Raw genomic sequence first — 23831 nt, forward strand, 5'->3', positions numbered from 1 at the left:
GTAAAAATTCAAAAGAAGTTCGCAACACCGCCTTATCCTGATGAAAAATCAGAAAAGGAGACTCACAAGAAAGAGCAGATAATTCAGAAACTCTTCTGGCAGAAGAGATGGCCAAAAGGAACAAAACTTTCCAAGAAAGCAATTTAATGTCCAATGAATGCATAGGTTCAAACGGAGGAGCTTGAAGAGCTCCCAGAACCAAATTCAAACTCCATGGAGGAGAAATTGACTTAATGACAGGTTTTATACGAACCAAAGCTTGTACAAAACAATGAATATCAGGAAGAATAGCAATCTTTCTGTGAAAAAGAACAGAAAGAGCAGAGATTTGTCCTTTCAAGGAACTTGCGGACAAACCCTTATCTAAACCATCCTGAAGAAATTGTAATATTCTCGGAATTCTAAAAGAATACCAAGAAAAATGATGAGTAAGACACCAAGAAATATAAGTCTTCCAGACTCTATAATATATCTCTCTAGATACAGATTTACGAGCCTGTAACATAGTATCAATCACAGAGTCAGAGAAACCTCTTTGACTAAGAATCAAGCGTTCAATCTCCATACCTTTAAATTTAAGGATTTCAGATCCGGATGGAAAAAAGGACCTTGCGACAGAAGGTCTGGTCTTAACGGAAGAGTCCACGGTTGGCAAGATGCCATCCGGACAAGATCCGCATACCAAAACCTGTGAGGCCATGCCGGAGCTATTAGCAGAACAAACGAGCATTCCCTCAGAATCTTGGAGATTACTCTTGGAAGAAGAACTAGAGGCGGAAAGATATAGGCAGGATGATACTTCCAAGGAAGTGATAATGCATCCACTGCCTCCGCCTGAGGATCCCGGGATCTGGACAGATACCTGGGAAGTTTCTTGTTTAGATGAGAGGCCATCAGATCTATCTCTGGAAGCCCCCACATTTGAACAATCTGAAGAAATACCTCTGGGTGAAGAGACCATTCGCCCGGATGCAACGTTTGGCGACTGAGATAATCCGCTTCCCAATTGTCTACACCTGGGATATGAACCGCAGAGATTAGACAGGAGCTGGATTCCGCCCAAACCAAAATTCGAGATACTTCTTTCATAGCCAGAGGACTGTGAGTCCCTCCTTGATGATTGATGTATGCCACAGTTGTGACATTGTCTGTCTGAAAACAAATGAACGATTCTCTCTTCAGAAGAGGCCAAAACTGAAGAGCTCTGAAAATTGCACGGAGTTCCAAAATATTGATCGGTAATCTCACCTCCTGAGATTCCCAAACTCCCTGTGCCGTCAGAGATCCCCACACAGCTCCCCAACCTGTGAGACTTGCATCTGTTGAAATTACAGTCCAGGTCGGAAGAACAAAAGAAGCCCCCTGAATTAAACGATGGTGATCTGTCCACCACGTTAGAGAGTGTCGAACAATCGGTTTTAAAGATATTAATTGAGATATCTTCGTGTAATCCCTGCACCATTGGTTCAGCATACAGAGCTGAAGAGGTCGCATGTGAAAACGAGCAAAGGGGATCGCATCCGATGCAGCAGTCATAAGACCTAGAATTTCCATGCATAAGGCTACCGAAGGGAATGATTGTGACTGAAGGTTTCGACAAGCTGTAATCAATTTTAGACGTCTCTTGTCTGTTAAAGACAGAGTCATGGACACTGAATCTATCTGGAAACCCAGAAAGGTTACCCTTGTTTGAGGAATCAAAGAACTTTTTGGTAAATTGATCCTCCAACCATGATCTTGAAGAAACAACACAAGTCGATTCGTATGAGACTCTGCTAAATGTAAAGACTGAGCAAGTACCAAGATATCATCCAAATAAGGAAATACCACAATACCCTGTTCTCTGATTACAGACAGAAGGGCACCGAGAATCTTTGTGAAAATTCTTGGAGCTGTAGCAAGGCCAAACGGTAGAGCCACAAATTGGTAATGCTTGTCTAGAAAAGAGAATCTCAGGAACTGAAAATGATCTGGATGAATCGGAATATGCAGATATGCATCCTGTAAATCTATTGTGGACATATAATTCCCTTGCTGAACAAAAGGCAATATAGTCCTTACAGTTACCATCTTGAATGTTGGTATCCTTACATAACGATTCAATAATTTTAGATCCAGAACTGGTCTGAAGGAATTCTCCTTCTTTGGTACAATGAAGAGATTTGAATAAAACCCCATCCCCTGTTCCGGAACTGGAACTGGCATAATTACTCCAGCCAACTCTAGATCTGAAACACAATTCAGAAATGCTTGAGCTTTCACTGGATTTACTGGGACACGGGAAAGAAAAAATCTCTTTGCAGGAGGTCTCATCTTGAAACCAATTCTGTACCCTTCTGAAACAATGCTCTGAATCCAAAGATTGTGAACAGTATTGATCCAAATTTCTTTGAAAAAACGTAACCTGCCCCCTACCAGCTGAACTGGAATGAGGGCCGTACCTTCATGTGAACTTAGAAGCAGGCTTTGCCTTTCTAGCAGGCTTGGATTTATTCCAGACTGGAGATGGTTTCCAAACTGAAACTGCTCCTGAGGACGAAGTATCAGGCTTTTGTTCTTTGTTGAAACGAAAGGAACGAAAACGATTGTTAGCCCTGTTTTTACCTTTAGATTTTCTATCCTGTGGTAAAAAAGTTCCTTTCCCACCAGTAACAGTTGAAATAATAGAATCCAACTGAGAACCAAATAATTTGTTTCCCTGGAAAGAAATGGAAAGTAGAGTTGATTTAGAAGCCATATCAGCATTCCAAGTCTTAAGCCATAAAGCTCTTCTGGCTAAGATAGCTAGAGACATAAACCTAACATCAACTCTAATAATATCAAAAATGGCATCACAGATAAAATTATTAGCATGCTGAAGAAGAATAATAATATCATGAGAATCACGATTTGCTACTTGTTGCGCTAGGGTTTCCAACCAAAAAGTTGAAGCTGCAGCAACATCAGCCAATGATATAGCAGGTCTAAGAAGATTAAATGAACACAGATAAGCTTTTCTTAGAAAGGATTCAATTTTTCTATCTAAAGGATCCTTAAACGAGGTACCATCTGACGTAGGAATGGTAGTACGTTTAGCAAGGGTAGAAATAGCCCCATCAACTTTAGGGATTTTGTCCCAAAATTCTAACCTGTCAGGCGGAACAGGATATAATTGCTTAAAACGTTTAGAAGGAGTAAATGAATTACCCAATTTATCCCATTCTTTGGAAATCACTGCAGAAATAGCATTAGGAACAGGAAAAACTTCTGGAATAACCGCAGGAGCTTTAAAAACCTTATCCAAACGTATAGAATTAGTATCAAGAGGACTAGAATCCTCTATTTCTAAAGCAATTAGTACTTCTTTAAGTAAAGAGCGAATAAATTCCATCTTAAATAAATATGAAGATTTATCAGCATCAATCTCTGAGATAGAATCCTCTGAACCAGAAGAGTCCAAAGAATCAGAATGATGGTGTTCATTTAAAAATTCATCTGTAGAGAGAGAAGATTTAAAAGACTTTTTACGTTTACTAGAAGGAGAAATAACAGACAAAGCCTTCTTTATGGATTCAGAAACAAAATCTCTTATGTTATCAGGAACATTCTGCACCTTAGATGTTGAGGGAACTGCAACAGGCAATGGTACATTACTAAAGGAAATATTATCTGCTTTAACAAGTTTGTCATGACAATTATTACAAACAACAGCTGGAGGAATAGCTACCAAAAATTTACAGCAGATACACTTAGCTTTGGTAGATCCAGCAGGCAGTGATTTTCCTGTAGTATCTTCTGGCTCAGATGCAACGTGAGACATCTTGCAATATGTAAGAGAAAAAACAACATATAAAGCAAAATAGATCAAATTCCTTATAAGACAGTTTCAGGAATGGGAAAGAATGCCAAATATCAAGCTTCTAGCAACCAGAAGCAAATGAAAAATGAGACTGAAATAATGTGGAGACAAAAGCGACGCCCATATTTTTTAGCGCCAAATAAGACGCCCACATTATTTGGCGCCTAAATGCTTTTGGCGCCAAAAATGACGCCACATCCGGAACGCCGACATTTTTGGCGCAAAATAACGTCAAAAAATGACGTAACTTCCGGCGACACGTATGACGCCGGAAACGGAAAAGAATTTTTGCGCCAAAAAAGTCCGCGCCAAGAATGACGCAATAAAATGAAGCATTTTCAGCCCCCGCGAGCCTAACAGCCCACAGGGAAAAAAGTCAAATTTTTGAGGTAAGAAAAATATGATAATTCAATGCATAATCCCAAATATGAAACTGACTGTCTGAAAATAAGGAAAGTTGAACATTCTGAGTCAAGGCAAATAAATGTTTGAATACATATATTTAGAACTTTATAAATAAAGTGCCCAACCATAGCTTAGAGTGTCACAGAAAATAAGACTTACTTACCCCAGGACACTCATCTACATGTTTGTAGAAAGCCAAACCAGTACTGAAACGAGAATCAGTAGAGGTAATGGTAAATATAAGAGTATATCGTCGATCTGAAAAGGGAGGTAAGAGATGAATCTCTACGACCGATAACAGAGAACCTTATGAAATAGACCCCGTAGAAGGAGATCACTGCATTCAATAGGCAATACTCTCTTCACATCCCTCTGACATTCACTGCACGCTGAGAGGAAAACCGGGCTCCAACTTGCTGCGGAGCGCATATCAACGTAGAATCTAGCACAAACTTACTTCACCACCTCCCTTGGAGGCAAAGTTTGTAAAACTGATTTGTGGGTGTGGTGAGGGGTGTATTTATAGGCATTTTAAGGTTTGGGAAACTTTGCCCCTCCTGGTAGGAATGTATATCCCATACGTCACTAGCTCATGGACTCTTGTTAATTACATGAAAGAAATAGCTAGAGACATATACCTGACATCAACTCTAATGATATCAAAAGATGGTATCACCAATAAAATTATTAGCATGTTATAGAATAATAATAATGCTATAAAATTATGATCTGTTACTTGTTGCGCTAAAGCTTCTAACCAAAAAGTTGAAGCTGCAGCAACATCCGCTAAAAATATAGCAGGTCTAAGAAGATTACCTGAACATAAGTAAGCTTTTCTTAGAAAGGATTCAATTTTCCTATCTAAAGGATCCTTAAATGAAGTACTATCTGCTGTAGGAATAGTAGTACATTAGCAGGAGTAGAGACAGCCCCATAACCTTAGGGATTTTTGTCCCAAAAAACTCTAATCTGTCAGATGGCACAGGATATAATTTGCTTAAACGTCTAGAAGGAGTAAATAAATTACCCAAATTATTCCATTCCCTGGAAATTACTTCAGAAATAGCATCAGGGAGATAAAACACTTCTGGAATAACTACAGGAGATTTAAAAACCTTATTTAAACGTTTAGATTTAGTATCAAGAGGACCAGAATCCTCTATTTCTAATGCAAATAACACTTCTTTAAGTAAAGAACGAATAAATTCCATCTTGAACAAATACAAAGATTTATCAGCATCAACAGAGACAGAAACCTCTGAACCAGAAGAACCATTATCAGTATCAGAATGATGATGTTCATTTAAAAATTCATCTGAAAAAAGAGAAGTTTTAAAAGACTTTTATGTATACTAGAAGGGGAAATAACAGACATAGCCTTCTTAATGGATTTAAAAAATAAAATCTCTTATGTTATCAGGAACACTCTGAAAATTAGATGTTGACGGAACAGCAACAGGTAATGTAACAGTACTAAAGGAAATTTTATCTGCATTAATAAGTTTGACATGACATGCAATACAAATAACAGCTGGAGAAACAGATACCAAAAGTTTATAAGATACACTTAGCTTGGTAGCTCCAGCACTGTGCAGTGATTTTCCTGAAGTATCTTCTGACTCAGTTGCAACGTGGAACATCTTGCAATATGTAAAAGAAAAAAAAAAAAAACAACATATAAAGCAAAATTGATCAAATTCCTTAAATGACAGTTTCAGGAATGGGAAAAAAATGCCAGTGAACAAGCTTCTAGCAACCAGAAGCAATAAATAATGAGACTTAAATAATGTGGAGACAAAAATGACGCCCATATTTTTTAGCGCCAAAAAAGACGCCCACATTATTTGGCCGACATTTTTGACGCAAAAAAACGTCAAAAAATGACGCAACTTCCGGCGACACGTATGACGCCGGAAACAGAAAAAAAATTTTGCGCCAAAAAAGTCTGCGCCAAGAATGACGCAATAAAATGAAGCATTTTCTGCCCCCGCGAGCCTAACAGCCCACAGGGAAAAAGTCAAATTTTAAGGTAAGAAAAATGTTAAATTAAAATGCATTATCCCAAATATGAAACTGACTGTCTGAAAATAAGGAAAGTTGAATATTCTGAGTCAAGGCAAATAAATGTTTGAATACATATATTTAGAACTTTATAAACAAAGTGCCCAACCATAGCTAGGAGTGTCACAGAAAATAAGACTTACTTACCCCAGGACACTCATCTACATATAGCAGATAGCCAAACCAGTACTGAAACGAGAATCAGCAGAGGTAATGGTATATATAAGAGTATATCGTCGATCTGAAAAGGGAGGTAAGAGATGAATCTCTACGACCGATAACAGAGAACCTATGAAATAGACCCCTTAGAAGGAGATCACTGCATTCAAATAGGCAATACTCTCCTCACATCCCTCTGACATTCACTGCACGCTGAGAGGAAAACCGGGCTCCAACTTGCTGCGGAGCGCATATCAACGTAGAATCTAGCACAAACTTACTTCACCACCTCCATCGGAGGCAAAGTTTGTAAAACTGAATTGTGGGTGTGGTGAGGGGTGTATTTATAGGCATTTTAAGGTTTGGGAAACTTTGCCCCTCCTGGTAGGAATGTATATCCCATACGTCACTAGCTCATGGACTCTTGCTAATTACATGAAAGAAATCTTTGATTCTCTGACCTCCGTCAGAAATATTTTCATGTCCACTGAGTCTATCAGAGTCCCTAGAAATGAAACTCTTGTGAGGGGGGAAAGAGAACTCTTTTACGTTCACCTTCCACCCGTGAGATCTTAGAAAGGCGAACACTAAGTCCGTGTGAGACTTGGCTAGTTGGAAGGTCGACGCTTGAATTAGAATGTCATCTAGATAAGGCGCCACTGAAATGCCCTGTGGCCTTAGAACCACCAGAAGGGACCCTAGCACCTTCGTGAAGATTTGTGGCGCCGTGGCCAACCCGAAAGGAAGAGCCACAAACTGATAATGCTTGTCCAATAAGGCGAACCTGAGGAACTGGTGATGATCTTTGTGGAGAGGAATGTGCAAATACGCATCCTTTAAGTCCACGGTGGTCATATATTGACCCTCCTGGATCAATGGTAAGATAGTCCGAATGGTCTCCATCTTGAAGGATGGGACCCTTAGGAATTGGTTTAGGATCTTGAGATCAAGAATTGGTCTGAAGGTTCCCTCCTTTTTGGGAACTATAAACAGATTGGAGTAGAACCCCTGCCCCTCTTCTGCTTTTGGAACTGGGCAGATCACTCCCATGGTAAAAAGGTCTTCTACACAGCATAAGACCGCCTCTCTTTTTGTCGGGTTTACAGACAATTGAGAAAGATGAAACCTCCCCTTTGGAGGGGAATCCTTGAAATCTAGAAGGTATCCCTGGGTTACAATTTCTACTGCCCAGGAATCCTGAACTTCTCTTGCCCAGGCCTGAGCAAAGAGAGAGAGTCTGCCCCCTACTAGATCCGGTCCTGGATCGGGGGCTACCCCTTCATGCTGACTTAGTGGCAGCAGCAGGCTTTTTGGCCTGTTTACCCTTGTTCCAAGCCTGATTAGGTCTCCAGGTTGGTTTGGATTGAGCAAAGTTCCCCTCTTGCTTTGCAGCAGAGGAAGAGGAAGTGGGACCACTCTTGAAGTTTCGAAAGGAATGAAAATTATTTTGTTTGGTCCTTGTCTTATTTGACTTATCCTGAGGGAGGGTATGACTTATCCTGAGGGAGGGTATGACCCTTCCCTCCAGTAATGTCTGAAATTATCTCTTTCAGTGCAGGCCCGAATAGGGTCTTACCCTTGAAAGGGATGGACAAAAGCTTAGATTTAGATGACACATCAGCTGACCAGGACTTAAGCCATAACACTCTACGCGCTAAAATGGCAAAACTTGAATTCTTAGCTGCTAATTTAGCAAGATGAAAAGCGGCGTCTGTAATAAAAGAATTAGCCAACTTAAGAGCCTTAATTCTGTCCAAAATATCATCTAGTGGGGTCTCCATCTGAAGAGCCTCTTCTAGAGCCTCAAACCAAAAGGCAGCCGCAGTGGTTACAGGAACAATGCACGCTATAGGTTGAAGAAGAAAACCTTAATAAACAAAAAAAATTCTTTAGGAGACCCTCTAACTTTTTATCCATAGGATCAATGAAAGCACAACTGTCTTCAATAGGTAGAGTTGTACGCTTAGCCAGGGTAGAAATGGCTCCCTCCACCTTAGGGACCGTCTGCCATGAGTCCTTTATGGTGTCAGAAATGGGAAACATTTTCTTAAAAACAGGAGGGGAAGCAAACGGAATACCTGGTCTATCCCACTCCTTAGTAACAATGTCCGAAATCCTCTTAGGGACTGGAAAAACATCAGTGTAAACAGGAACCTCTAAATATTTGTCCATTTTACACAATTTCTCTGGAACTACAATAGGGTCACAATCATCCAGAGTAGCTAAAACCTCCCTGAAGAAATAAGCGGAGGTGCTCTAGCTTAAATTTAAATGCAGTCATATCTGAATCTGTCTGAGGGAACATCTTTCCTGAATCAGAAATCTCTCCCTCAGACAGCAAATCCCTCATCCCTACTTCAGAACATTGTGAGGGAATATCGGATACAGCTACTAAAGCGTCAGAAGGCTCAGCATTTGTTCTTAACCCAGAGCTACTGCGCTTCCCTTGCAACCCAGGCAGTTTAGATAAAACCTCTGTAAAGGGAAGTATTCATAACTGAAGCCATATCTTGCAAGGTGAAAGAATTAGACTCACTAGAAGTACTTGGCGTTGCTTGTGCGGGCGTAACCAGTTGTGAAACTTGGGGAGAACTAGATGGCAAAACCTAATGCCAAATTTTTATAAGTCAAAATATGCTGTTTGCAATTTATAGACATATCAGTACAAGCGGGACACATTCTAAGAGGGGGTTCCACAATGGCTTCTAAACAAATTGAAGAATGAGTTTCCTCAGTGTCAGACATGTTTAACAGACTAGTAATAAAGCAAGCAAGCTTGGAAAACACTTTAAATAAAGAAAAAAAACACAATTTGCAAAAACAGTACTGTGCCTTTAAGAGAAAAAAAGGCATACACAAACTGCAAAACAGGTTAAAATTGCTTCAAATTTTCAAAAATTTTAACAGTGTACCCACTAAGCTTTAGAAGGATTGCACCACAAGTAAATGAGCAATAAACCCCCAAATGAAAAAAACGGATTGAAATTTGTCTAAAACCGGTTAAAACCCCTATTAGCACCTTGACAAAGCTCTGCTGTGGCCCTACCTGCCCTTAGGAATGATAATATGGGGTTAAAGCTTCGAATAGGCCCTCAGAAGATTATCAGGACCTCAGGAGAAGTTGCTTGCTGCTTGTCTGTATAACTAAATGTGCAACTGAGGCACAAAAATAGGCCCCGCCCACCTCACTCGATGTTGCTGGGGCCTACACAAATCTAACAAACCTAGTTTGAAAACCATGTGGGTTATAACAACCCCAAATAAGCCAAATGACCCCTCAAGCAAACGTCCCATAAACAGAAAAAACGTTACTCCCAGAACACACAAACGTTTGTCCTAATTTCTCATAAACAAACTGAGTGCCCAAAAAACTTAGCCCTTTATGCAAGCTAGTAAAGCCTCTTTCACACTAGGATTACTGCTTACACTTCCCCTAATGGGGATACTGTCAGCCTTTCTGAGTTAACACAGTCTCTGCAGAAAATATGACTGAACATACCTCATTGCTGTATAGCAAGAAACCGTTCCTCACACTGAAGTTTTCCTGTACTCCTCAGCTTCTGTGGGAACAGCAGTGGACCTTAGCTACAAATGCTAAGATCATAATCCTCCAGGCAGAAATCTTCATCTATGTCCTGCCTGAGAGTAAATAGTACAACACCGGTACCATTTAAAAATAAACTCTTGATTGAAGATAAAATAAAACTAACAGCTTAACACCTCTTTCACTTTACCCTTCCTGCTTAGAGCCGGCAAAGAGAATGACTGGGGGGTGGAGTTAAGGGGGGAGCTATATAGACAGCTCTGCTGTGGTGCTCTCTTTGCCACTTCCTGTTAGGAAGGATAATATCCCACAAGTAAGGATGAATCCGTGGACTCGGTACATCATGCAAAAGAAATAGCAAGTCCTCTAGCAATGCTTTTACCTATGTAAAACCATAGAATGCACCATAGCCCCGAAAGGAGAGAGAAGGAAATGCAGGGCACTGCATGTGGGCCATAAAATTTCGACAAACTATAGGAGAATTTTGTGGCCATTGTTAACAGCAATCGCCATAGAGGGAGTAGGTTCAAAAGAAAAAGAAATTTGAACAAATTGTAATAAATTTTTCACATAGGAAACGATACTTTCCCTTTAAATCTGAAAAGTAACTATTCTTGTGTGCGTTTGTTTCATCTTCATCACAAAGGATGAATTAACAAATAAACAGTTGAAATACATTTATTATAATGTACGCAGAACAAAACGTTACTGTCTCTTTAAATCTTAAAGTAACTCATTTTAGAATGTTGTTGTACCATCCTACGTCACAAGGAATGAAGTAACAAATAAACAGCTGCAATTCTTTAATAAAATGTACACAGAAATGTTTTTTTACTGTCCCTTTAATTTTTAAAAGAACGACTTATTTCTGTCATGCAGAAAACAATCCAATGACAATATTAATATTGCTGCAAAAAGACATCACTATGTACATCAAAAGCAATGTCTATGTAAGGAACCGCAGAACACTGCCTGTGGATCATAAACTAATTTGGACACTATTAGTAAAAAAAATTGTGGCATGGAGTGAACAGTGTTATCAAACTCCCAACAGCCTCCTCAGAAAGAGTATTTAAATTAAAAAGTAACACAGGAGAAATATGTTACTGTCTCTTTAAATTTTAAAAAGGATAACAATTTTCCATTTTAATGACGTGCAGTAAATAGGGCAAAAAACAGCTTAAAGGGACATTATGCACTCATTTTTTCTTTGCATAAATGTTTTGTAGATGATCTATTTATATAGCCCCTAAAGTTTTCTTTTTAAAAAAAAATGTATAGTTTTGCTTATTTTTAAATAACATTGCTCTGATTTTCAGACTCCTAACCAAGCCCCAAAGTTTTATGTGAATACCGTCAGCTACCTTCTCCAGCTTGCTCCTGTTTGTGTAAAGGGTCTTTTCATATGCAAAAGAAGGAGGAGGGGGGGAGTGTCTTATCTCCCACTTGCAGTGGGCTTTCCAGCCACCTTTTCAACAGAGCTTAACTTAGAACTTCTAAGTAAGTTTTAAAACAGTTTTATATTGGATTTTAATATCAGGATCTGTGCATCTTATTCTTTATAGTAGTGTCTATTACATGCAGTTATATGAAAATGAGTGTATACTCTCCCTTTAAATAAATTTGCTGGATCACAATACCCCTCAGCAGTATCCCCCTCTGAGTAGGATGGTCTCTAAAACTCCATCACAAAGGAAAAAATTAGGCTACAATCTTTTATTGCAATTGCCTAAAATATGTTAAACATGTCTCTTTGGACCCTGTAACACAGATCCATATAAAGAAGGTAAAAAATATGGCACATTACATCAATGCTGAACCCAATGACCACCCTCGAGGGAGCAGACATAACCTATCTCCCGGTCGGCAAGTGGATCTATTGAACCGCGGGGAGATGAGAATGAGACAGAACATTTAGCTCCCGGGCGGCATGATAGATTTAACCCTTTAAGGACACAGCTTTCAGTTTGCTCAATTGTTTTATGACGGAAAAATTCCGTCATATGTCCTTAAGAGGTTAATAAACCGCCGGAAGAGAAAACAGACTCAAAATGTAAATAATGTTTTTTTTATAAAGACCGAGACAACAGTCAGCCTTCGTGGAAAACCCCACTAATAAAGCACAACTGCCCCCTTAGTTTCCCTATCTCAAGGGAAAGAGTCTCACAGTCATCTCCCAGTCGGCATGTAATCGCCAGGAGATGAGATAGATTGCAAGGGAAATTTTAGCTATACACCTAGGGAAATACCCCCTTATGCTTTTACCAATGGTCAGCACAGACATCTCCTGAGCAGCATGGTAGCTAATGAAACCGCTGGGAGAGTAAGTTCTCCAAAAGAGCTGTTCCCAATGTGTAGCTGTACCTGTGCTGTCTAGCATTGTCTCCCATGAGAGGAGAAAACATACCTGTATAAATAGCCCCTCACATTCTCTAAGGGCGTCTATACACAATTTGAGTGGCCAACTTCTGAGTCCTTTCTTTCTGTGCCCAGAAATAAAAAATGGCACTTACCTCGCCATCTGCTGACAGCAAAGGCAGCTCCCAGGCGTGTGAAGTCCTACTGCTCTTATGGACCTGAGGATTGCAAGGAAAATACTGAGTAAGATCCCTCAGATGTTTTTCCCCAAATAGGGCAGCAATACTATATGGGAGGCGCAGTGAGAATAATGTCCCACAAGTTCCCATTGCTTTAAAGCCACAAAATGCTCTACTGTAGAGACTGATCTGGTCTAGGCTACACCCCAGAACAAAGTAGCATGCTGTCGCACCACTTTAAAAATAATAAACTCTTGATTGAAGAATCTATAATTAACACCTCACTGTGCCTCTTCCTATCACTAACACAGGCAAAGAGAATGACTGGAGTGGGAGGGAAGGGAGGAGCTATATATACAGCCAAGAAATGGTCTAAGAACAGCTTGAAAACCATTTGGAAAAGTGCCTGAGAATTTTTACACGGCTAATACTCCCATAACCGCAACACCAGCAATACTCATCAATAAGAAGGAAATCGTGTATGATAATTAACTACATCAGATTGCTGGTGGGGCGATAGGAGTTCATCTGAACTACATTCAAAAAAGTGTGCGCACTAGAAGACCTGACAACTGAAGGAGCTGATAGGCGGATGACTATTCCGGATAAATCCAACCACCCGCTCTGAAAAAACATAATTTATGCTTACCTGATAAATTCCTTTCTTCTGTAGTGTGATCAGTCCACGGGTCATCATTACTTCTGGGATATTACTCCTCCCCAACAGGAAGTGCAAGAGGATTCACCCAGCAGAGCTGCATATAGCTCATCCCCTCTACGTCACTCCCAGTCATTCGACCAAGGACCAACGAGAAAGGAAAAGCCAAGGGTGAAGTGGTGACTGGAGTATAAATTAAAAAATATTTACCTGCCTTAAAAACAGGGCGGGCCGTGGACTGATCACACTACAGAAGAAAGGAATTTATCAGGTAAGCATAAATTATGTTTTCTTCTGTTAAGTGTGATCAGTCCACGGGTCATCATTACTTCTGGGATACCAATACCAAAGCAAAAGTACACGGATGACGGGAGGGATAGGCAGGCTCTTTATACAGAAGGAACCACTGCCTGAAGAACCTTTCTCCCAAAAATAGCCTCCGATGAAGCAAAAGTGTCAAATTTGTAAAATTTGGAAAAAGTATGAAGCGAAGACCAAGTTGCAGCCTTGCAAATCTGTTCAACAGAGGCCTCATTCTTGAAGGCCCAAGTGGAAGCCACAGCTCTAGTAGAATGAGCTGTAATTCTTTCAGGAGGCTGCTGTCCAGCAGTCTCATAAGCTAAACGAATTATGCTACGAAGCCAAAAAGAAAGAGGTAGCGGAAGCTTTTTGACCTCTCCTCTGCCCAGAGTAAATGACAAACAGAGAAGACGTTTGTCGAAATTCCTTAGTTGCCTGTAAGTAAAATTTTAGAGCACGGACTACATCCAGGTTGTGCAGTAGACGTTCCTTCTTTGAAGAAGGATTTGGGCATAAAGAAGGAACAACAATCTCTTGATTGATATTCCTGTTAGTAACTACCTTAGGTAAGAACCCAGGTTTAGTACGCAGGACTACCTTATCCGAATGAAAAATCAAATAAGGAGAATCACAATGTAAGGCTGATAATTCAGAGACTCTTCGAGCCGAGGAAATAGCCATTAAAAATAGAACTTTCCAAGATAACAACTTTATATCAATGGAATGAAGGGGTTCAAACGGAACGCCCTGTAAAACATTAAGAACAAGGTTTAAACTCCATGGTGGAGCAACAGTTTTAAACACAGGCTTAATTCTGGCCAAAGCCTGACAAAAAGCCTGGACGTCAGGAACTTCTGACAGACGTTTGTGTAACAGAATGGACAGAGCTGAGATCTGTCCCTTTAATGAACTAGCAGATAAGCCCTTTTCTAAACCTTCTTGTAGAAAAGACAATATCCTAGGAATCCTAACCTTACTCCAAGAGTAACCTTTGGATTCACACCAATATAGGTATTTACGCCATATCTTATGGTAAATCTTTCTGGTAACAGGTTTCCTAGCCTGTATTAAGGTATCAATAACTGACTCAGAAAATCCACGTCTTGATAAAATCAAGCGTTCAATTTCCAAGCAGTCAGCTTCAGAGAAGTTAGATTTTGATGTTTGAAGGGACCCTGTATCAGAAGGTCCTGTTTCAGAGGTAGAGACCAAGGTGGACAGGATGACATGTCCACCAGGTCTGCATACCAAGTCCTGCGTGGCCACGCAGGTGCTATTAGAATCACTGATGCTCTCTCTTGTTTGATTCTGGCAATCAATCGAGGAAGCAACGGGAAGGGTGGAAACACGTAAGCCATCCTGAAGTCCCAAGGTGCTGTCAGAGCATCTATCAGGACTGCTCCTGGATCCCTGGATCTGGACCCGTAACGAGGAAGCTTGGCGTTCTGTCGAGACGCCATGAGATCTATCTCTGGTTTGCCCCAACGTCGAAGTATTTGGGCAAAGACCTCCGGATGAAGTTCCCACTCCCCCGGATGAAAAGTCTGACGACTTAAGAAATCCGCCTCCCAGTTCTCCACTCCCGGGATGTGGATTGCTGACAGGTGGCAAGAGTGAGACTCTGCCCAGCAAATTATCTTTGATACTTCCATCATAGCTAGGGAGCTTCTTGTCCCTCCCTGATGGTTGATGTAAGCTACAGTCGTGATGTTGTCCGACTGAAACCTGATGAACCCCCGAGTTGTCAACTGGGGCCAAGCCAGGAGGGCATTGAGAACTGCTCTCAATTCCAGAATGTTCATTGGCAGGAGACTCTCCTCCTGACTCCATTGTCCCTGAGCCTTCAGAGAATTCCAGACGGCACCCCAACCTAGAAGGCTGGCGTCTGTTGTTACAATTGTCCAGTCTGGTCTGCTGAATGGCATCCCCCTGGACAGATGTGGCCGAGAAAGCCACCATAGAAGAGAATTTCTGGTCTCTTGATCCAGATTCAGAGAAGGGGATAAGTCTGAGTAATCCCCATTCCACTGACTTAGCATGCACAGTTGCAGTGGTCTGAGGTGTAAGCGTGCAAAGGGTACTATGTCCATTGCCGCTACCATTAAGCCGATTACCTCCATGCATTGAGCCACTGACGGGTGTTGAATGGAATGAAGGGTGCGGCAAGCACTTTGAAGTCTTGTTAGCCTGTCCTCTGTCAGGTAAATCTTCATTTCTACAGAATCTATAAGAGTCCCCAGGAAAAGAACTCTTGTGAGTGGAACGAGTGAACTTTTCTTTTCGTTCACCTTCCATCCATGTGACCTTAGAAATGCCAGCACTAACTCTGTATGAGACTTGGCAGTTTGAAAGCTTGAAGCTTGTATCAGAATGTCGTCTAGGTATGGAGCTACCGAGATTCCCCGCGGTCTTAGTACCGCCAGAAGAGCACCCAGAACCTTTGTGAAGATTCTTGGAGCTGTAGCCAATCCGAATGGAAGAGCCACAAACTGGTAATGCCTGTCTAGGAAGGCAAACCTTAGGTACCGATAATGATCTTTGTGAATCGGTATGTGAAGGTAAGCATCCTTTAAATCTACAGTGGTCATGTATTGACCCTCTTGGATCATAGGTAAAATTGTCCGAATAGTCTCCATCTTGAACGATGGAACTCTTAGGAATTTGTTTAGGATCTTTAAGTCCAGGATTGGTCTGAAAGTTCCCTCTTTTTTGGGAACCACAAACAGATTTGAGTAAAACCCCTGTCCCTGTTCCGATCGTGGAACTGGATGGATTACTCCCATTAACAAGAGCTCTTGTACGCAGCGTAGAAACGCCTCTTTCTTTGTCTGGATTGTTGACAATCTTGACAGATGAAATCTCTCTCTTGGAGGAGAGTATTTGAAGTCCAGAAGGTATCCCTGAGATATTATCTCTAGCGCCCAGGGATCCTGAACATCTCTTGCCCAAGCCTGGGCGAAGAGAGAAAGTCTGCCCCCCACTAGATCCGATCCCGGATCGGGGGCCCTCAATTCATGCTGTTTTAGGGGCAGCAGCAGGTTTCCTAGTCTGCTTGCCCTTGTTCCAGGACTGGTTAGGTTTCCAGCCTTGTCTGTAGCGAGCAACAGCTTCTTCCTGTTTTGGTGCAGAGGAAGTTGATGCTGCTCCTGCTTTGAAATTACGAAAGGAACGAAAATTAGACTGTCTAGTCTTGGCTTTGGCTTTGTCCTGAGGCAGGGCATGGCCTTTACCTCCTGTAATGTCAGCGATAATCTCTTTCAACCCGGGCCCGAATAAGGTCTGCCCTTTGAAAGGTATATTAAGCAATTTAGACTTAGAAGTAACATCAGCTGACCAGGATTTTAGCCACAGCGCCCTGCGTGCCTGAATGGCGAATCCTGAATTCTTCGCCGTAAGTTTAGTAAAATGTACTACGGCCTCCGAAATGAATGAATTAGCTAGTTTAAGGACTCTAAGCCTGTCCGTAATGTCGTCCAGAGTAGCTGAACCAATGTTCTCTTCCAGAGACTCAATCCAGAATGCCGCTGCAGCCGTGATCGGCGCAATGCATGCAAGGGGTTGCAATATAAAACCTTGTTGAACAAACATTTTCTTAAGGTAACCCTCTAACTTTTTATCCATTGGATCTGAAAAAGCACAGCTATCCTCCACCGGGATAGTGGTACGCTTAGCTAAAGTAGAAACTGCTCCCTCCACCTTAGGGACCGTTTGCCATAAGTCCCTTGTGGTGGCGTCTATTGGAAACATTTTTCTAAATATCGGAGGGGGTGAGAACGGCACACCGGGTCTATCCCACTCCTTAGTAACAATTTCAGTAAGTCTCTTAGGTATAGGAAAAACCTCAGTACTCGTCGGTACCGCAAAATATTTATCCAACCTACACATTTTCTCTGGTATTGCAACTGTGTTACAATCATTCAGAGCCGCTAACACCTCCCCTAGTAATACACGGAGGTTTTCCAGTTTAAATTTAAAATTTGAAATATCTGAATCCAGTCTGTTTGGATCAGAACCGTCACCCACAGAATGAAGTTCTCCGTCCTCATGTTCTGCCACCTGTGACGCAGTGTCTGACATGGCCCTAATATTATCAGCGCACTCTGTTCTCACCCCAGAGTGATCACGCTTACCTCTTAGTTCTGGTAATTTAGCCAAAACCTCAGTCATAACAGTAGCCATATCCTGTAATGTGATTTGCAATGGCCGCCCAGATGTACTCGGCGCTACAATATCACGCACCTCCCTCTGAGCGGGAGATGTAGGTACTGACACGTGAGGCGAGTTAGTCGGCATAACTCTCCCCTCGTTGTTTGGTGAAATTTGTACAGATTGACTTTTATTTAAAGTAGCATCAATACAGTTAGTACATAAATTTCTATTGGGCTCCACTTTGGCATTGCAACAAATGACACAGGTATCATCCTCTGAATCAGACATGTTTAACACACTAGCAAATAAACTTGCAACTTGGAAATACAATTCAATTAGAATAATATTAAAATGTACTGTGCCTTTAAGAAGCACAGAAGATCTATGACAGTTGAAAATTAATAAATTGAAACAGTTAAAGCCTCAATCCTTGTAAACAACACAACTTTAGCAAAGGTTTAATCCCATTAGCAAAGATAACAAATTCTGAAAGCAGGAAACAAATTACAGAATAAACGTTTTTTATCTCAGTCAAACTATAATTCTCACAGCTCTGCTGAGAGAAATTACCTCCCTCAAAATAAGTTTTGAAGACCCCTGAGCTCTGTAGAGATGAACCGGATCATGCAGGGAATACAATGAGTTGCTGACTGAAATATTTGATGCATAGAAAAAGCGCCAAAAAACGGCCCCTCCCCCTCACACACAGCAGTGAGGGAGAACAGAAACTGTCAGAAAAACAGATTAAGCAACTGCCAAGTGGAAAAATAGTGCCCAAACATTTATTCACACAGTACCTCAGCAAATGAAAACGATTTTACATTCCAGCAAAAACGTTAAACATAATCTCTAGTTATTAAACAGCTTTATGTATTTCTTACAGTGTAATTCTAGTGAAGTACCATTCCCCAGAATACTGAAGTGTAAAGTATACATACATGACATTATATCGGTATGGCAGGATTTTCTCATCAATTCCATTGTCAGAAAATAAAAACTGCTACATACCTCTATGCAGATTCATCTGCCCGCTGTCCCCTGATCTGAAGTTTACCTCACTCCTCAGATGGCCGAGAACAGCAATATGATCTTAACTACTCCGGCTAAAATCATAGCAAAACTCTGGTAGATTCTTCTTCAAACTCTGCCAGAGAGGTAATAACACACTCCGGTGCTATTTTAAAATAACAAACTTTTGATTGAAGATATAAAACTAAGTATAATCACCATAGTCCTCTCACACATCCTATCTAGTCGTTGGGTGCAAGAGAATGACTGGGAGTGACGTAGAGGGGAGGAGCTATATGCAGCTCTGCTGGGTGAATCCTCTTGCACTTCCTGTTGGGGAGGAGTAATATCCCAGAAGTAATGATGACCCGTGGACTGATCACACTTAACAGAAGAAACGAGAACCGCTGAGAAGTGGTGCCAAGGAATCGATCGAGGAGCTCTCAAACTGTTTGTAAATATACAGGTACCACCCAGTTATCTGACAAATAAGGTGACGATAAAAGAGGTACTATTCCCTTTATTCTGAGATATATGAACTTACCCTTCTTAATCTATTATTCACGAATCAACTTGTATTATCAACTTTACTCTGAGCCCTATGAATCCTCGTACATTGTACTAGCCGCAAATCAACTTCCAAAAATCAGTTCACAAAATCTGACTGGCTTATATTATAGAGAAGTAACGTTATTACTGTGTGTATCATTGTAACAAATATTGTGTTAGATTTTACAGAGTGGAAAAGATTATTTTAAATTGTTTAAAAAAACAACGGTTATATTAAGTTATTTTTTAGACCACAGTAGTAGCCATTCTTATTTAAGTTTTTATACTAGCTGCGACTGATTTATAATTGTCAGCGGATTGCAGGCGCAATTAACTTATTAATAGACACCGGTGTCTTCAGCATTTTAGTAAAATTATTGAGTGTTGAATGAATGTGAATTTTATTAAGGTTTCTTAATTATATTTAATTTCATATCGAATTAAAACATTGTTTGAAAGTATTTATTTGTTGGATATCTTTGTATAAATATTTGTACATTTGTACTTTAAATAGGTACAATTATTTGGGAACATTGTTTCTGGCCACATTTACTACCGTTAAATAGCAAAGAACAGACTGCCTCTGGGCGCCTCCCACACTCTTTTTTCGTATATATACAGCTCCGCTGTGGTGCTCTTTGCCTCCTCCTGCTGACCAGGGGGCGTAATCCCCCACAAGGATGAAATCCGTAGACTCATCGTATCTTTAAAAATAAATTTGCTTCCCTATTGACAGAGGCAAAGAGAATGACTGGGGATTATGGGTAGCAGAGTGATACTGATACTGGCCAGGAGGGATATTCCCACTAGTAATTGACGTTGTGGACTCACCATATCTTAGGAAAGAAATACACCAAGAGACTCCCCCTCACATTGCCAAACAGTTTAATCGATTTTACTGTGTATATAATAGAGGGTATAAGGTTGCATAAGGTAAATTAGTTGAATAGTAATCAGCAGCTAGTACCACATAATATAGTTTCCATAAATTACTAGAGTAAGTATGAAAAGTCTAAGTAATAAAGGTGGAATTAATAGGTTATGTTTATATCCCCTGGCTATGAAATTGGTGTACCTACTAATAGCCTGAGGGCTAAGTGGGTGCAAGAAATAGCTGCACTTATCTCAGATGCACCCACTCTACCGTGCATACTGGCGGCAGCTAAGACTGCTTCCGGTAGAGAGCCCATCCAGTATTGTGTACATCACAGCAGAGGATCTCTGTGTGGAGTATAACAATGACACAATAGTAGGCGGCTAAGGGGCCAGTCCTCACAACACCTGGTGCATGCTTATTACTAACTCCTTTACTGGGACTGATTCTGTCACTGCGCCATTCTCCCCTCTGTCTCTCAGTAGCAGCATTCTGAAGGGAAAATAGGCCTCAAATTGGTCTGATGACCCCTCTACAAAAAGAATCTGGAGCTCATTTAATTCTTCACCTTCTTCTTGTGAGGCAAATAAAAGACTAGGATACCAGAGAGGTTGGAAATATTAAGGATATTTGGGAATCTCTGCCTCTTTCTAGTGGCCAGGAGTTGAATCCCAGGAGTAATGTCTTGTAGACTCTCGCCACCTTATGAAAGAAAATCCCTTTAATCACCACCTCACTAGGGAAACTTCATGAAGCTTATACCATTCCATCAACTTCTGACACTAAACACCACCCTAAAAATTCCTGGACTATGCAAGACTATGCCGGTTACGAAATCTACCTGAAAATCAACCCTTATTAATTTAAACATACAAATGGACAACTGTTCTGCACCAGAAGTGAAAAGATTTATCCAGTAAATTACTTCTTTCCAGCCCTAGATCTTAGAAAAGGAAAACGAAAGCTGAAAAACAGAACAAATGCACATACTAATTATTATGGGCCAAACCCTGTATGTTAGTATATTAAGATAATAAATCATAACTATCAGGGAAAAAGAACATATGTGACATACTAGCTAATTATCTATGTGGGTTTTTTTTTCTTTTGTTTGTTTTTCTCAGATCATCTTAAAACATTTTTGTTTATTTCATAAAAATAACAAAGACAACCTACCTTATCTTTTAGCAAAATCTCATAGGTTGTAAGTAGTGCATTAAACTTCATCTTCTTGCTCTGCTGATGAACCCACTCATATTCCCGTATCTTTAAAAGAACAAATAAAAAATATAAGCTACATCAGATAAGCAAGGCAATGTTTGTAATTATCTGAAAACTCAAAAACCACATTAATTGGCTGTGCTATGCACACTTACTGTGTTTCTGCTCCCAAGGTCTCCTATGTATACCACTACATTTATATCAGGTGCCCAGATTTCAAACTCTCGCTGCCATGAAGTTAAGGTAGATAAGGGAACTACTAAAATGAAGGGACCATAAAGTAGGTGTTGGTGAAACAGGTAGGACAGGAAAGATATGGTCTGAATGGTCTTTCCCAAGCCCATCTCATCAGCAAGAATCACACTGTTGTTCCTACAAACAGTAGAAAACAGACTAAAAAAAAGAAGAATACACAAAACAAAAATACAAAAACCAACACTGTTGCAGCAATGAAAGAAAATTTGCACATTACACCAAAATAAATATGCATATTTATTATGCCACACTGGATCAGTGCAAGACTGATAACTATGTACACTTGGATAGCACTCACATTCTTTAACGGCTAAATAAGTATAGAGCAACATGATTGTGGCAGAAATAAGCAGTTTTAAAAAGTAACCTTTATTAGAAAATGTAAAAAAAAAAAAAAAAAACATAATTTATGTAAGAACTTACCTGATAAATTCATTTCTTTCATATTAGCAAGAGTCCATGAGCTAGTGACGTATGGGATATACATTCCTACCAGGAGGGGCAAAGTTTCCCAAACCTCAAAATGCCTATAAATACACCCCTCACCACACCCACAAATCAGTTTAACAAATAGCCAAGAAGTGGGGTGATAAGAAAAAAGTGCGAAAGCATAAAAAATAAGGAATTGGAATAATTGTGCTTTATACAAAAAAATCATAACCACCACAAAAAAGGGTGGGCCTCATGGACTCTTGCTAATATGAAAGAAATGAATTTATCAGGTAAGTTCTTACATAAATTATGTTTTCTTTCATGTAATTAGCAAGAGTCCATGAGCTAGTGACGTATGGGATAATAAATACCCAAGATGTGGAGCTTCCACGCAAGAGTCACTAGAGAGGGAGGGATAAAATAAAGACAGCCAATTCCGCTGAAAAAAATAATCCACACCCTAAAACAAAGTTTAAATCTTATAATGAAAAAAACTGAAATTATAAGCAGAAGAATCAAACTGAAACAGCTGCCTGAAGTACTTTTCTACCAAAAACTGCTTCAGAAGAAGAAAACACATCAAAATGGTAGAATTTAGTAAAAGTATGCAAAGAAGACCAAGTGGCTGCTTTGCAAATCTGATCAACCGAAGCTTCATTCCTAAACGCCCAGGAAGCAGAAACTGACCTAGTAGAATGAGCTGTAATCCTTTGAGGCGGAGTTTTACCCGACTCGACATAAGCATGATGAATCAAGGATTTTAACCAAGATGCCAAAGAAATGGCAGAAGCCATCTGACCTTTCCTAGAACCGGAAAAGACAACAAATAGACTAGAAGTCTTTCGGAAATCCTTAGTAGCTTCAACATAATATTTCAAAGCTCTAACTACATCCAAAGAATGCAACGATCTTTCCTTAGAATTCTTAGGATTAGGACACAATGAAGGAACCACAATTTCTCTACTAATGTTGTTAGAGTTCATAACTTTAGGTAAAAATTTAAATGAAGTTCGCAACACCGCCTTATCCTGATGAAAAATCAGAAAAGGAGAATCACAAGAAAGAGCAGATAACTCTGAAACTCTTCTAGCAGAAGAGATGGACAAAAGGAACAAGACTTTCCAAGAAAGTAATTTAATGTCCAAAGAATGCATAGGTTCAAACGGAGGAGCTTGTAAAGCCCTCAGAACCAAATTCAAACTCCAAGGTGGAGAGATTGACTTAATGACAGGTTTGATACGAACCAAAGCCTGAACAAAACCATGAATATCAGGAAGTTTAGCAATCTTTCTGTGAAAACACAGAAAGAGCAGAAATTTGTCATTTCAAAGAACTTGCAGACAAACCTTTATCCAGACCATCCTGAAGAAATTGTAAAATTCTAGGAATTCTAAAAGAATGCCAGGAAAAATGATGAGAAGAGCACCAAGAGATGCAAGTCTTCCAGACTCGATAATATATCTTCCTAGATACAGTTTTACGAGCCTGTAACATAGTATTAATTACGTAGTCAGAGAAACCTCTATGACTGAGAATCAAGCGTTCAATCTCCATACCTTCAAATTTAAGGATTTGAGACCCTGATGGAAAAAAGGACCTTGCGATAGAAGGTCTGGTCTTAACGGAAGAGTCCATGGTTGGCAAGTAGCCATCCAAACAAGATCCGCATACCAAAACCTGTGAGGCCATGCTGGAGCCACCAGCAGAACAAACAAACGCTCCTTTAGAATCTTGGAAATCACTCTTGGAAGAAGAACTAGAGGCGGAAAGATATAGGCAGGATGATACTTCCAAGGAAGTGACAATGCATCCACTGCTTCCGCCTGAGGATCCCTGGATCT

At 40.3% G+C, this 23831-nt stretch overlaps 1 protein-coding gene across 4 annotated transcripts in view; it reads right to left on the reverse strand.

Annotated features, from left to right (window-relative positions):
• Positions 1–23831, reverse strand: part of CHD2 (chromodomain helicase DNA binding protein 2) — a 1035232-nt gene that overhangs the window by 552135 nt on the left and 459266 nt on the right. For all 4 annotated transcript variants that reach the window (XM_053717628.1, XM_053717629.1, XM_053717630.1 and 1 more), the window contains 2 exons: positions 21459–21675; positions 21259–21348 (listed from right to left, as the gene is read on the reverse strand). In XM_053717628.1, coding sequence (XP_053573603.1) covers positions 21259–21348; positions 21459–21675 — 307 coding nt within the window. The remainder of the gene's footprint in view (positions 1–21258; positions 21349–21458; positions 21676–23831) is intronic.

Source organism: Bombina bombina, chromosome 6 (assembly GCF_027579735.1).
Source record: "Bombina bombina isolate aBomBom1 chromosome 6, aBomBom1.pri, whole genome shotgun sequence".
NCBI lineage: Eukaryota > Metazoa > Chordata > Amphibia > Anura > Bombinatoridae > Bombina > Bombina bombina.